This window comes from Balaenoptera ricei, chromosome 18 (assembly GCF_028023285.1).
Source record: "Balaenoptera ricei isolate mBalRic1 chromosome 18, mBalRic1.hap2, whole genome shotgun sequence".
NCBI lineage: Eukaryota > Metazoa > Chordata > Mammalia > Artiodactyla > Balaenopteridae > Balaenoptera > Balaenoptera ricei.
The window spans coordinates 75532008-75547093 of record NC_082656.1 but is presented as its reverse complement, the minus strand read 5'-3'; the positions used below and the strand labels follow the sequence as shown (position 1 = coordinate 75547093).

At 41.4% G+C, this 15086-nt stretch overlaps 1 protein-coding gene across 6 annotated transcripts in view; it reads right to left on the bottom strand.

The window, feature by feature from the left end:
• Positions 1–12290, bottom strand: part of ERCC5 (ERCC excision repair 5, endonuclease) — a 28638-nt gene extending 16348 nt beyond the window's left edge. For 5 of the 6 annotated variants that reach the window (XR_009498705.1, XR_009498706.1, XM_059902863.1 and 2 more), the window contains exons 1-5: positions 11760–12290; positions 4506–4681; positions 3468–3583; positions 2950–3036; positions 1814–1874 (exon numbers count right to left, since the gene is read on the bottom strand). Coding sequence is in view for 4 of the 6 variants with exons in the window: in XM_059902863.1 (XP_059758846.1) it covers positions 1814–1874; positions 2950–3036; positions 3468–3583; positions 4506–4681; positions 11760–11847 (528 nt within the window). In the remaining 2 variants the exon portion in view is untranslated. Of the gene's footprint in view, positions 1–1813; positions 1875–2949; positions 3037–3467; positions 3584–4505; positions 4682–6141; positions 6289–11759 lie in introns of those variants that run through there. The other variant, XM_059902865.1, reaches the window with a different exon arrangement.
• Positions 12291–15086: the final 2796 nt, after the last annotated feature.

Sequence of the window (15086 nt, the reverse complement as noted above, 5' to 3'; positions counted from 1 at the left end):
CATGCCAGCTAAGGTCCCTAACTCTTAGGAGCAGAAGAAGACACATGATAAAAAAATAAATGAACAAGATAACAATGAGAAAACAATGCAGGTTAATCTGATAAGAGAGTTAATTAGAAGAACAGAAAGAGAAAAAACATTATTTGATAGAGAAGACCCCCCTAGAAATAATGACCTGCCAGCACGGACACAAAAGACACCCAAAAACCTGCTCTGGGACAGAGCATCTCAGGCTGAGGGAACAGCAAGTGCGAAGACCCTGAGGCAGAGATGAACCTTATGAATTTGAACACTATTTATAGTCCCCTTAGTTAGATAAGCTCTGTCTTGCTTTTAACCTAAAATCAAAAGTAGTCATTAGTAAAGATAAAGTAATACAATTTGCTCTCTTGTATGTATGCATGTTGTGTGTGTGTAAACCAGCAAGCACTTAGGACAGGCCAGTCATTTCACTCAGAGCTTCCCATGTTTTCCCTCAGGAATGCTCCCATCGTCCCTACGAGGAAAGCATCAATATTATTGTTCAAAAAAAAAAAAGGAAATAAAGCCTTGGAGAAGTTGATTTGTCTAAGATCTCACAGCTAGTGAGCTATGAGACCTGGACTTAACTGCAAGTCTTTCTGCCCACAGGGTCCACGGTCTTCACCAAGACTGTGCTCACTTGCTGCATTAATAATGCAGGACCTTCACAAGCTGAAGAATCTTGCAGTTTCAGCTCAAAAGTCTTCTACCAGACATACCAGAATAACGTGAACGTACAAGAAACGGTGAGCTTGGGAATCAAAGAATGCTACCCGCTCTTCTGAGAAACGTGGAAAAAATTTCAAAAACTTGTACATGCAGCACCACCTCAACCTGTAAGCAAGTTGTGCGTTAAGATACGTGTGGCGGTGGCTCTGCAACCTGTGCACGGTTCTCTGACGCTCCTGCTGCCTAGCTCCCCTCCCAGTAAGTGGGGGCTGGCCCTAGCCAGCTGCCAGGGAACAGCACGCCGTGGAAGCAAGGCTGCGCACCTCCCACAGCTGGCCAGAAAGGGCAGCGCGGGCCCTGCTGGCACTGCCTCTTGGGCTCCTGCCCCGGGAACACAGCGCCACGCTGTGCCGGAGCTCAGGCCACACGGAGAGGCCACGGGCGGGGGTTCTGGCTGACAGGTAGCATCAGTCGCCGGGCACACAGGGCAGGAGGTCTTTGAGGGGCTCCAGCCCCAGCTACCGTCTGACTGCACCTACATGGGAGACACTGAGAGGGAACTGCCTCGCTGAGCTCATCAACCCCCAGAACAGAGAAGATGATGATGATAAAAGACTGTTTTCACAGCACTAAGTTACGCAGCAATAGGTACCACAGCCTGTGCATGAACATACATCTTCATAAATATATACATACACACATACCCTTGATACACATACCCAAACACACACACACACACACACACACACACACACACAGGTATTCAACTATACAGGGGCGGGAGGGGTACTAATATACAGCAAAATGTTACTAGAAGTTATTCATGGGTGACAGGCTTTCCATATTTTTATACAAGCATTTCTTATTATTTCTATTTATTTATTGGTTGGTTGTAAAAGCAAGATGGCTTACTTTGGATGTCGAGATATGCATAATTCCATACATATAAGTCTGTGTGTATTTTATATGTACATACATTCACATGCACACCCCATAAAGAAGGTGTCTGTCTTTATTTTTTACCAAGAACATTCATAAATCCATACTACCTCATTAAAATTATTCATTTGCATGTTATTCATTTCAAATAATAGAATCCTGAATTCAAAATTTATTTAAATACCTGTAATGCCTGTTTTTGATTCATTCTCTCTTGCCATTCTTTTTCATCCTCCTCTTCTGAACTGAAAGTCAAACACACGTTTATAATATCTATGATTTAATGACAACTTACAAAAATATTTCTTGAGTGCAAGGTGCTGCTAGTTACGGGAGCTACAACAGTGAGTAAGACGGCAAGAAGTGTGCCGTCCTCGGTCTCACAGTCTGGTGGGGACACCTGTAAGCGAGCGATCATAACATGACCTCATATCTCCCATCACCAGGGCAGAGCAGGTTGCCGGAGCTGCAATTAGGGGTCACCTCACCCCAGGAGCTTTGTGAAATCTCCTGCAGTTACACTGCCTGATTAAGGGGTTGAAGTTTCATCCTAGAGAAGGAAGAATCTAGGAAGTGCTTTAAGTGAGGAACTGACAACGTCAGATTTGGGTTTAGCAGGTTCTACACTACCAGCCAGACACTGGACTTGGCAGGGAGGGGTTCCCGCAGAAGGGTACGATCAGAGATGGAGACACAGACAGAAGTGTGGAAGCCAGGACAGTAACCTGGAGACACGATGATGGCCGCAGCGGTAACTCACAAGCTGTGTGGCCTCACAGGAGCCCCGGGAAAGGAGCGGGGGAAGGACAAGCTGGCCCTCCACCTGCACGTCAACCAAAGAAGCCGCTGAGGACTGACAGCCAGCCGGAGGGAAGAGCGCACAGGGGTGCCCGAGGAAGAGTGGCCAGAGAGGGTCCCAGACATCAGGCTGAGAAATGCAAAGCAGCCGCTGGATTTAGCAGGGAGGACGTCGTGTGCGGACTTTAGTGATGGCGTGAGAGAGAAAACACCGGGCTGAGAAGCAGGTAGAGACAGCTGGTGTCAGTGAAGTGTAAGAAAAACCAGAATCCACGTCTCCACGAATTCTAAATGAACAGTGCTAGCACAGGCTCCAGAGAATGAAAAAAAAAAACCACCACAAACCACCAAAACACAAAGGTAGTAAATAAAAAGTTTGGTCTTAAAAAATATTCTAAAAGGTGTCGAGAATGCGTATTTCAGATGCATTAATTCCCACATGCCTTATTATGTAGATAAAACAGAAAGGTTTAAATCTGTCTGAATACAGCAATAACATTTTTAAGTAGTTAAAACATTTACCTATTTTTCTCTGCCTCTTGTAAAGGTGGCAAAACATAGATGTCATCTTCTCTTTGAACTTGAGTAAGACTGGGAAGTGCTTCCTCCCTGAAAAGTACACAGAGACTTCAGCAGAGATCACAGGAAACAGTATTCTGAGAGTCAATAATATTCCCCAGTGATCACACAAACACTGACAAGGAGCAGAAAAGGGGAAACCCAGGGGTGATGGGTTCGGCCCCTGCCGGCCCGGCTGCCGGGCCGCTGGACGAGAGAGCAACCTCCAGAAAGAGGGGACCTGGTCTCGGCGTGAAGAAAAGCGTTCTGAGAGTAAAACGTGCAAAAGCAACGCGGCAGCCTTCCTTTCTCATGATCAGAGCTGATTCTCACAGAACAGAGAGTTTTCACAACTTCAGTCAACTAGGTCAAATGGACACCCCATTGATTGCTCTCATTAGGGAAAGGCAGCCACAAGAATCTGATGCAAAAATTTTAAATGTTTAAATTAATCTCTAAAATTAATGTAATTCCCCTCTTGCCTTTTGCTTTTTAAGGCAGTTTTGATAACCTGTCTTTTCAAAAATGTTTTCAAAAGCTTCTCGGTAGTTTTTTTGGAGTCAGTGGTTGCCAAGTCCTTTCTCTGCCTTCTTCTAGCCTGTGAAAAGAAAGGATACAGGATTTTATTTCAAGGTATTAGTATATCAAAAACATTCCTGTGGGTTTTTTCCCTAGAGAATTTGGTTTGTCTGAGTTTTCAGACTACAGTTGTTTTGGTATCTTCTCCTAATTACCGTATGAGTGAATACCTTCAGGTTTTTGCTGTGGAAAGGACACCCAGAGTTTCCAACTAACGAGTACTTAATGGGCTGGTTATCATACAATATATTTGGGAAACTATTAATTTACTTTCAATTTCTTTTAAATGTCCTTTAATGTCCTTAAGAAGCCTAAAACTTAATGATATACAAGTAAGTAAATGCTTCCCTAAAGGGATTATTACATTAATTAACTAATTTCTTCTTTAAAATGCCACTGTTAAGCCAAAACCAATTCCCGATATTAGTTTTTATAAAAATACATTACTGGTATGTAACTCTGTCCTTCCACATCCAAGATTATGTCATAAGAAATCCTAAAATGTATAGAAATATCTTGTAAGAAATGTCCAAAACAGGGAAAAATGGAATAGTCTCGGTGCTTACAGTTTAATACAAGGCAGAAATATCAAAACATTCTTTTCATTTCTTCTTTTTTAACTGAGATAAATTGCCCTATAACGTTGTGTAAGTTTAACTGTAGAACACCTAAGAAGACACTCTAAAGGGAAAACTCTTTATTGTAACTTCAGTAGTTTTATTAAAAGTTAAATATTATTGCACCTCTGATATACTTTCAGAAACAAACCTCTTTTAAAAGAAAAAGTGTTTGCTCAAGATAAATGTTTAAAAGTTGAATTAAACTGGATATATGTCGAAGTTAAGTCTTGACTTCCAAAATTCTAAGGAGGAAATTTAAATTGTATGTGAACTTTTCCTTCTCTCTAAGAACGCACGAAGAACACAACAGGTGACTCTTACCAGCGTCTGTTTCTTCAGTAGTGGAGCGTCCCCATCAAACACAAAAACAGGGCGAATTCGAAAAAATAAGAGTTTGCAGAGCCGATGGAACAAAGTAAGAAGATGAGCATTTTCCATTGAGTTCCCGTGGCGATCCCGAACTCCTTTAAGTGCTTGGTTTAACCAGATGCTAATATCTAGAAGGATTGTTAATGGAAAACACTTTGCAATTTCTTCCCTCACCCTCACAATTTCAAATTCCTCATGTCTGATGTCACCCAAACATTAAAACTGAGCACTCATCACAACTCACTTGAAACTGAAAAAATGGTTAGCCCTGATGGAATCTACCTAAAATCAGTTAACTTTATTTGGGCCCTGTTAATCACTATTTACATTCCGAATTTTAAAATCTTACATAGACATATGTCTCCTTTAAAAAGTCTCATCGCAGGGGCTTCCCTGGTGGCGCAGTGGTTGGGAGTCTGCCTGCCAATGCAGGGGACGCGGGTTCGAGCCCTGGTCTGGGAGGATCCCACATGCCGCGGAGCAACTGGGCCCATGAGCCACAGTTGCTGAGCCTGCGCGTCTGGAGCCTGTGCTCGTCACCGAGAGACCGTGATAGTGAGAGGCCCGCGCACCGCGATGAGGAGTGGCCCCCGCTTGCCACAACTAGAGAAAGCCCTTGCACAGAAACGAAGACCCAACACAGCCATACATACATACATACATACATACATAAAAAGAATGTAAGCAGACAAGAATATCATTAAAAAAATTAAAAAAAAAAAAAATTAAAAAAAAAAAAAAAAAAAGTCTCATCGCAAAGAAGTGCTTCTTTAAAAAAAAAAAACTAATGATCTGTATGGAATTTTAGTAAATTAACACAACTTTTTTGGAGAACAATTTGGCAATTCATAGCAAAAAAAACTTCAAAACTTGCATTCTATTTTATGTAAGAATTCCAATTCCAGACATTTATCCTCAAGAAATCATCATAGACTTACAATAAGAGTTACTTATAAGACAGCTTGTTTATAATAATGAAAATACTAAGAATAAAAGTTTTCCAACAGGTCTTTTTTTAAATTAGATTATGATATAGTGATTTGCTGGAATCCAAGGGTCCCTTAAAAATGGAAGTCGCAGAAGCACATGAGGCAGAGAGTCACAAAATATTATTAAAGGAAGTAAAACAGGTTACAAAAGTATGGAAAATATAATTCCATTTTATAACATATGCAATATGCTAAATATAAAAAAAGACTCGAAGTTCAGACATCAAAATATTAAGAGTAGTTGTCTTCTGATGTGATTACCTAATTTTTCCTTCTTGGAGTCTTCTTATATTTTTAAAATTTACTAAAGAATGCTCTTTAACAGATTATTTTCTATTTGTTCATAAGAGAGGGACACAGCCCTCTGCCCGCTCCCCTGACCCACCAATAAAGTGCTGACTTCGGCAGTGATGGCCCTCGGGCCCCCCCCCCTTTCCTCCTGTCTGCACCGGCTACCCAGGTGACGTCCGCCCCCCATACCACAGCCCATAGCGCACCGAGCTCCACACATGCAGGTCTGCCCCAGAGCGCTCTCCTGACCCCAGGTCGGACGGCCTCGTTGACATCTCTACTTGATGCCTCAGCCGTTTCAGACTTACCACGATCAAAACTGAACTCCGTATCTTCTCACCAGGCTGCTCACGCCCCCATTTCAGTGGATGTCACTCCCATCCACCCAAGCCAGAACCCTGAGCGCCATCCCATGTACGCCTCCACCCAGCCATTGCCAGGTCCTATCAGTTCTACCTTTTAATCTATCTTGAAACTGCTATGTTAGATTTCACCGACAGACCTGTAGTGAAAACCCTTGGAAAGCTCCCACTGCCTTTAGAATAATATCCAAAAGTCCTTCCCACGGCCTACGAACCCTGAATGATCCGTCCTCTGTTCACCTCTCCTGGCTCAGCTCGAGCCACTGGGCTTCTCTCAAACCCTGGAAGTCGCTAAGCTCCTTCCTGCCTCCAGAGTCTCCTCCTTGCTCCTTCCCCAGCCTGAAAGAGCCCCTCCCTCTCTGAGCCTAGAGATCCCCTACTCTTAGGTCTCACTCTAGGGGTCACGCCCTCAGCCGAGACTAAGACCTCCTATTCAAAAACACCTTGCTTATTTCATAGCAGAAATGTTTCTACGCACTGGGGATACAGTACTGGACAAAACAAAGCGTTTGCCCTAATGGAGTTCACAAGCAGTTGGGGGGATCCAGACTGTGAGCTCCATGACATGTGTAAACCACACTGCTGGGCACTGCTCTCCCTCTCAGAGCACACAAGAGGCAACGAAGACCTGCTTTCAAATGAGATGAATGCTTGAATATTTAAATGAATGTACATTACCTAGTTACTCCCATAAAAAATTCGGCCCATCAACAATTAACTTAATAAACATTACATAAAAAATAACTAGTGGAGAGCAAGCTATTACTAGATTCATTCCTATAATATTTGAGGGCTACTAGGTGCCAGGCATATCTGAGATCCTAGGGATAGAACAGAGAACAATACAGCTATGAACAAAACAGATAGGGCCCCTACCCCTGAGAAACTTGCATTCTAATGGGGAAGACAATGAAAATCAAGTATAGACGTCTAATACATTAGGTTGCTGGTAAGTGCCAAAAAAGAAATAGAGCAGAGTAAAAGGACAAAAGTGTGATTGGTGGTCAATAGCTCTTTAGTTAGGGAAGTCCTATCGGAAGAAGTAACGGAGCCCTGAACGAACAAACAAGAGGAACGAGGGAGAAAACAGTGGGGCAGGAGGTACAGCAAATGCAAACGCCCTGGGACAGAAGCAGGCTTCCGTTTAAGGACAACATGGCAGGTGCACGGCCAGAGGAGCAGTAAGAGGAAGTGATGGGTGTATATAGTCACTGGAAGGTTTCTAGAATGTGACTGAAGGAGCAGCCCAGTGGACATGTGAGGAATAAACTATAAGGAAGCCAGCTTTAAACTAGTTACAACAGCCCGACTGAAAGCAGAACGCAGTGGTGAGGAGGATGAGAAGTGGTCAGAAAAGGATCGATCCTGGAAGTAGGATCTGGCATTGGCTTAGCTCTGTATTGGGTCAATGGTGTTGTTACTGGGTAAATATTTCTAATTGGCTTGTTTCTGGTTGCTACACCGTTGTATCGGATGGAGTAAGTTTCTACTTAGCCCATTCCTTCAAATGTTATAATCAATGAGAAAAATATAATTTCAGATCAGTAGCTCTCAACTCTGCTGTCCTCTGAAACCAGATATGAAGCTTTTGAAACACAGATTGCTAAACATAGGTACACCTAAAATTCTAAATCATAGAGATGAGATTGGACTTTTTTTTTTTTTTTAATTAATCACAGGTAGTGCCAATTCTCAGCCAGGGTTGAGCGTTCCAGCTTAAAATTCTTTTTTTTTACACTCTTTGACATAAACCACAGCAAGATCTTTTTTGACCCACCTCCTAGAGTAATGGAAATAAAAACAAATATAAACAAATGGGACTTAAAAGATTTGCACAGCAAAGGAAACCATAAACACGACAAAAAGAAAACCCTCAGAATAGGAGAAAATATTTGCAAATGGAACAACAAAGGATTAATCTCCAAAATATACAAACAGCTCATGGAGCTCAATATCAAAGAAACAAACAATCCAGTTAAAAAATGGGCAGAAGACTTAAATAGACATTTTCATCAAGGAAGACCTACAGATGGCCAGGAGGCACATGAAAAGATGCTCAACAACACTAATTATTAGAGAAATGAAAATCAAAACTACAATGAGGTATCACCTCACACCGGTCAGAACAGCCATCATCAAAAAATCTACAAACAATAAATGCTGGAGAGGGTGTGGTGAAAAGGGAACCCTCCTGCACTGTTGGTGGGAATGTAAATTGATACAGCCACTATGGAAAACAGTATGGAGGTTCCTTCAAAAACTAAAAATAGAACTACCGTATGACCCAGCAATCCCACTACTGGGCATATACCCTGAGAAAATCATAATTCAAAAAGAGTCATGTACCACAATGTTCATTGCAGCTCTATTTACAATAGCCAGGACATGCAACCAACCTAAATGACCATCGACAGATGAAAGGATAAAGAAGATGTGGCACATATATACAATGGAATATTACTCAGCCATAAAAAGAAATGAAATAGAGTTATTTGTACTGAGGTGGATGGACTCAGACTCCGTCATAGAGTGAAGCAAGTCAGAAAGATAAAAACAAATACCGTATGCTAACATGGAATCTTAAAAAAAAAAATGGTACTGATGAATCTAGTTGCAGGGCAGGAATAAAGAGGTAGACATAGAAAATGGACTTGAAGACATGGGGTGGGAGGGCGAATTTGGGGTAAAATGAGAATAGCATCGACATATATACACTACCGAATGCAAAAACAGTTGGCTGGTGGGAAGCAGCAGCATAGCACAGGGAGATCGGCTCCGTGCTTTGAGATGACATAGAGGGGTGGGGTACGGAGGATGGGAGGGAGGCTCAAGAGGGAGGGGATGTGGGGACGTGTATGCAAATGGCTGATTCGCTTTGCTGTGCAACAGAAACTAACACAGTATTGTGAAGCAATTATACGTCAATAAAGATATACTATAAAAAAAAAATTTTTTTTTTAATTTTATTTATTTTTGGACGCACAGTGCAGCGTATGGGATCTTAGTTCCCCGACCAGGGATTGAACCCTCGCCCTCTGCAGTGAAAGCACAGAGTCCTAACCACTAGTCCACCAGGGAATTCCCGCAGCTTGAAATTCTTAAAAAAGAAATATGCAGAATTAGGCAAGCTGAAAATATTTCCATAATTTAATTTGTCTAATTTCAATAAGTTTATAAAAGGCAACATTAAATTTATCCCAGGACTGGAAAAGTTAAATTTGCAGCCAAGCCAAAAACCATTTTACAGATGAGACCCAAAAGACCAGTAACATTTTGAAACAAAAAATAAATTACTTTAGTTCTATTGTTAGGTGATGTAAAATTTAATTAACCCCTATTAGTATGCAAAGCCTAAAGAGACTGTAAGATTTTGTTAATAGAGTTAAATGTATTTTACAAATGTTAAGGTCCATAAGAGACAAAAGTTTAATTATTAATTATTTATTATTTGACACAAACACTTAGATTGCATAAGTAAACAAGACACTCATCTAGAAATGGTAAAAAGACCAAATTATTTTAGGGATCCAAGAATAAATTATGAACCTCGTATGTCATGAGTAATTTCTTCATTAACAAATAAAACCAAAAAACCTGAATATATTTCAGATACTTGACTTGGAATTCCCATGAAAATGAAACAAAGCAAAATCAATTACAGAACAGCAAACAACTAGTCTCCTTTTACATATATGTATATATGCATATATATATACGTATATATGAAGTTACCATTGTAACTACAGTACCTTTGACAGTCTTCTTTTAATAATTCATTCTTTCAGAAAAGCCTAATAACCCCATGAAAATGACTTCATGTCCCAAAAAAGTTTCTGAGTCATCTGAAAATAGATGATCTAAATTAAATTCTTTACCTTTATTTTGGACAACTTTCTAAAAAATCAGAATGCTGAACTTCACATCACATCTCAATTGTTTTACAAATTATTAATTCTTCATACGGGCTGCAACGTAAACTGATCTAAATCTTTGCTGAAGTTTTAAGGGTTCCTGACACTGAAAAATGCTTTCATTCACATGTACAATATATATTGATAGTTCTGTGAAGAAAATCTTCAGAAAGCAGTAATTTGAGAAACCACTAGAGGGCAGCAATAGCACTTGTGCTTTAAAAAAACTTTCCCACAAGCTACCTGGCATAAAACTTTTAAGCCACAATTCATTACGGATGTATTTCAAGATGACTCACATTGCAAAAAACACAATCATCATCATCATCATCATCATCATCACGTTACTTTATTTAAAAAATTATCAATGCTCCATTATGTATAAGTTGTCTCCATACTAAAGTCAACGGCTCCTTTCACTGAATCCCCATATCCTCTGACAGTGCATTTACCACGGGACAGTAATTATTACATGACTGTCTCCTCCACTCCGAGTGGAGATCCTAGGCTCATAGGTTCCCACTTAGGGAACTGGTGTAAGGTACCACCAGCTTCTGGAACACAACAGACACTCAAAAAAAGAAAGAAAAGAAAAAGAAAATGAAGACTGCTTAATGAATAAAAAGATCAAAATGTCAGAAACAGCCTTCACATGTTTTGATAATGAAGAAAAACATTAAACTCCAAAGGCACAAACAAAACCAGCCAAACATGCACACAATCAACAGTCCTTAAAATGTCCATCATAGAGGCTGGGAAGAAAATAATTCACTGCAGACCTTTTGAAATCTTTTCAGTGTTGTACTATACGAATTTCCTATTCCAAAACACATAACAAAAGATAATAAAAGTTACTTTAAAAAAAAAAAAAAAGAAAAGGTCAAACACTTGCCCACACTTTTCTTCCTCTAACATACATAAATAAAGCAAGACTCAGGACAGCAGGCAAAACTACTGGTCGGAAGTCCACTTCGTTTTCTCCATGCTGACCTCCCTGTCGGGATAACAGATTTAAAATTTACCATACTAGCAGCGCCAGACACTATTCTATACTTCTTTCATTTAAATAACCCCTTCATTCCTCACAACAACCCTGTGTGCAGAGACTATTATCACCTCCACTTCCCGGATGAGAGAACTGACGCATACACAGGCGCAAAGCACCGCCCCTAAGTGATAAAACAAGACTCCAATCCAAAGCTGTGTGACTGCAAAGCCAGGGGAAAGTAGACACTTAGAAAGCAAAGGGGGGAAGGGGGTATTAAAATGGGAGACTGGGATTGACATATACACACTACTATATATAAAATAGATAACTAACAAGGACCTACTGTATAGCACAGGGAACGCTACTCAATACACTGTAATGACCTATATGGGAAAAGAATCTAAAACAGAGTAGATACACGTATATATGTAACTGATTCACTTTATGGCAGAAGCCAACACAACACTGTAAATCAACTCTACTCCAATAAAAATTAATTTAAAAAAGAAAAGAAAAGAAAGGAAACATCCCCAAGAAGACCCTATAGCTATCCCCCTGGGTGAGACCTTCAGCCTAACAACGCCCCTCTGCGCCCCCTGGAGAACTGAGAGCAAAATCCTGGCGCCCATCATGCATCCCTGGCACCGACGCCCGGAAAAGGATACCCACGGCAAGCACCTTCCCCTCCAGCGTCTCCGGGTTGACCTGCCGCCCGGAGCACTCCAGCAGCTTCCAGAGCCCCTGGACTCCCATGAGCGAGGTGTGCCCTCGGAGCGCGTCTCGCGGGCGGGATCGCGGGAGACCTTTCACTCCAAGTCTTCCACAAGGGCCTGCACCACCGCCCCGGACCCCGAGAAGAGCTCCCCCAGCTCCCAGCCGGAGAAGACTGAAAACAACCAGGAGCGCACAGCTTTCCAGGGGAAACCGGCCCCGGTGAAAAACGCACTTCTCAGAACCTGACACGGCCTCGCCGAAGAAAGACGGGACCAGAGAAAGTCGGAGGCATAGAGGAACAGGTCCTCGTCTCGCCCAGGGCTTTGGCCCAGATTTCTGCACTCCTAACAGACGACCAGGGTGAGGGGACAGCTCAAGCGAGATAAACAGCCAAAAGACGTCTCTCAGGCAACCCGGGTCTCCTCTGGCGGTGGGGGGCGCGTAAACCCAAACGAAATGGGGCCTCCCGGCTTCCGTTTAATACGTCGCGCAGGGCGGAAGTCCCGCCTTCCCGCGTGATGTATATCCGCTGCGCTGTTACACTCCGGAAGTGAGGGAGTGGTTCGGCATTCGTGTTTATGTCGTGTCGGCGACCTGCTTCCTCCACGCTGGCATCTTGTTGCGGTTAAATGTTGAACCCATACGCAAAGCGTCTGCCTTCAGAGGTTACAGTTTTCTAGGTGCTTTACCGGTATCAGTTTCTTCCCACTGAGCCGCCACTTGTGAAAACTCTTAATACTAAATATTGTTTTACACGTGAAAGATGGACCCTTTGATTGGTGTTTGTAATTAATAAGTATTTATTTGTCCGGTAACTTGTGGTAACTAGGTGGTAACACGATTTAAAATCTTAACCCTTGAAACATAGTCTTCTCCGGCATGTAAAATTTAGGAATCCACGGCATGTAGGTCAGAAATAACAAACTAATTGCCAGATTAGCACCTGGGTAGACGGTGGCTCGGACCCTCGGGCTGAGATTCAGATCCCGACCGAACTACGTTATGATGTTTATCGTTCAAGTCGCATTTGTTCAGAGTTCGTCTCTTCATCTGTAAACTGAGGGGGCATAAAGCCAGTCTTGCAGACGGTTTTAAGCAAGGATCAGAGGTACTGTTTGCAAAGTACTTACCACTAGGAGTTAATAAATGATAGCGTTATAGTACGTATTGGTTCAAATTTGGACTGTTGACACTAGATTCAAAATCAGTGAAAAGACTGACTAGAAATCAGTTTTTAGCAAAGCTATGTTCTTGCCCAAACAGATGGGTTCCCAGTAGCCAAGTTCACTTGGCCTAGTCACAACTAATTTTCTGTCAGGGATAATCCTGACAAAGTACTTATTTTCATTTCCTCAGTGTGTAAAGTAATCCCCAGAACTGTTGTTCCAAAATGTTTTTTTCCGGAATTAATATAATCGCCTGTTCAATTTTTGTCTCCCCCACCCCAGTAGTTTACAGTAGACTGTAAACTTATTTTGTTGACGTATATACCCCATTCCTGATATTTAGCAGGAATCCTATAAATGTTGCCTAAATGACCACTTTCCCAGCCTCAAGTCTAAATCTCTGCAGGGCATCTTGCACCCTGTTGAAAGAGAATTTCCTCAAGCCAGGCAGATGTTAGTTCAGATCCCATCTGAGCCATGTAATAACCCTGAGTTATGGGCTGAATTGTGTCCCCTTCCAAAATTCATATGTTGAAGCCCTAATCCCCAGTACCTCAGAATGTAACTGTTTGGAGATAGGGCCGTTTCAAAGTTAAGTTAAAAGGAGGCCATTAGGGTGAGTTAATCAGTCTGACTGATGTCCTTATAAGAGGGAATTTGGACACCCAGACACTAAGGATAATTGCACAGAGGAAAAACCATGTGAGGACACAGGGAGAAGGGGGCCAGCTGCAAGCCAAGGAGAAAGGTTCAAGAGAAACCAAACCTGTCAACACCTTGATCTTGGACTTCTATCCTCTGGAGCTATGAGAAAATAAATGTGTTGTTTAAGCCACCAGTCTGGTATTTCGTTATGGCAGCCCTAGCAAACTGAGACATCCTAGGATCCTAGGCAAGTTTCTTCACCATTGAGAATCTGAATAAAATGGAGATGCCACTTCTTTTGTGGTTGCTCTGAGATCAGTGACTTAACATGAAACACCTAGTGGGTAATGGTGCTCAAATTAGTTTGTTGAGTGAATGAGGGGGAGAACTCTGCGGGTAAAATTGAAATACAGAGTGTGACTGGATTGTAGAGCACCTTGCCCGAGCCCCTCCAGCGTCTGGGAGGAGGCAAGCTGGGGAGTATTATAGATGCTGCACCAGCTTGGCCTGATGATGCGGCTTAGTAGCGGGAAAAGTAACAGTTTCAGGATTTGATCATTTTTTACTACCTGAGAGCTGGGTAAAAACAAATAGCCAGTGTGAACATCTGAGTACTACAGGTGCTTGTAAAACCAGAGCAACATTTCTTGAATACAAAATATTTTTTTAAGGAACAGCAACTAAGGAGTGTACATTTGATTTGTAAGAAGTTGGTTCCTTTAGATGCTGTTTAAAGGGCTCTCCATCAAGATTCTGACAGGAAAATACACATTGTTTAGGCCAATAATAATAGCAAGCACTTAAAGAGCAATTCCTATCTACAAAGCACTGTTCTAAACACTTTACATGTATTAACTTATGTATTCTTCAAAACAATTCGTAAAATAGATACTATTATCCCCCTTTTACCAATGAGGAAATACGCACAGGAAAAATCATTTTAACTCGCCCAAGGTGATACAGCTAGTTAGTGGAGAACCAGTAATATGAACTTTCATTGCTTCTATGGAGACTTCTAAGAAAAATTGACCAAGAAATTAAATATGACAGGAATGTTACTAATCTTGAAAGAGAAAGGTGCAGTCACTTGCTTACACATTCTGGAAAAGCAGTCCCTGTAAGTCTCGGTGTGCTCTTAATAACTGCCAAACTTGTAAGCCAAGGTATTAAGTGATTGGATATATTAAGACATTTATAAAAGTTGATTATGGCCAATAAGCAATACGTATAAACTCATCCTCTTTTTCCTAGATGTCACTATATTCTCTATTTTATGTTGCATTCGTCTCCTTTCTTTACCAATCTCTTCTCTGAAATATTTGGCTGAACTATATGCAATTGCTGATATTCAACCATATTTGACCTACAAAAATTACAGTTTAATTTGGTTCAAGTTAAAGAATTAAGTTTTCTATTTCCTCTTATAAAGTCTTAACAAAAATCTAAAATTATAGACATATGCATATT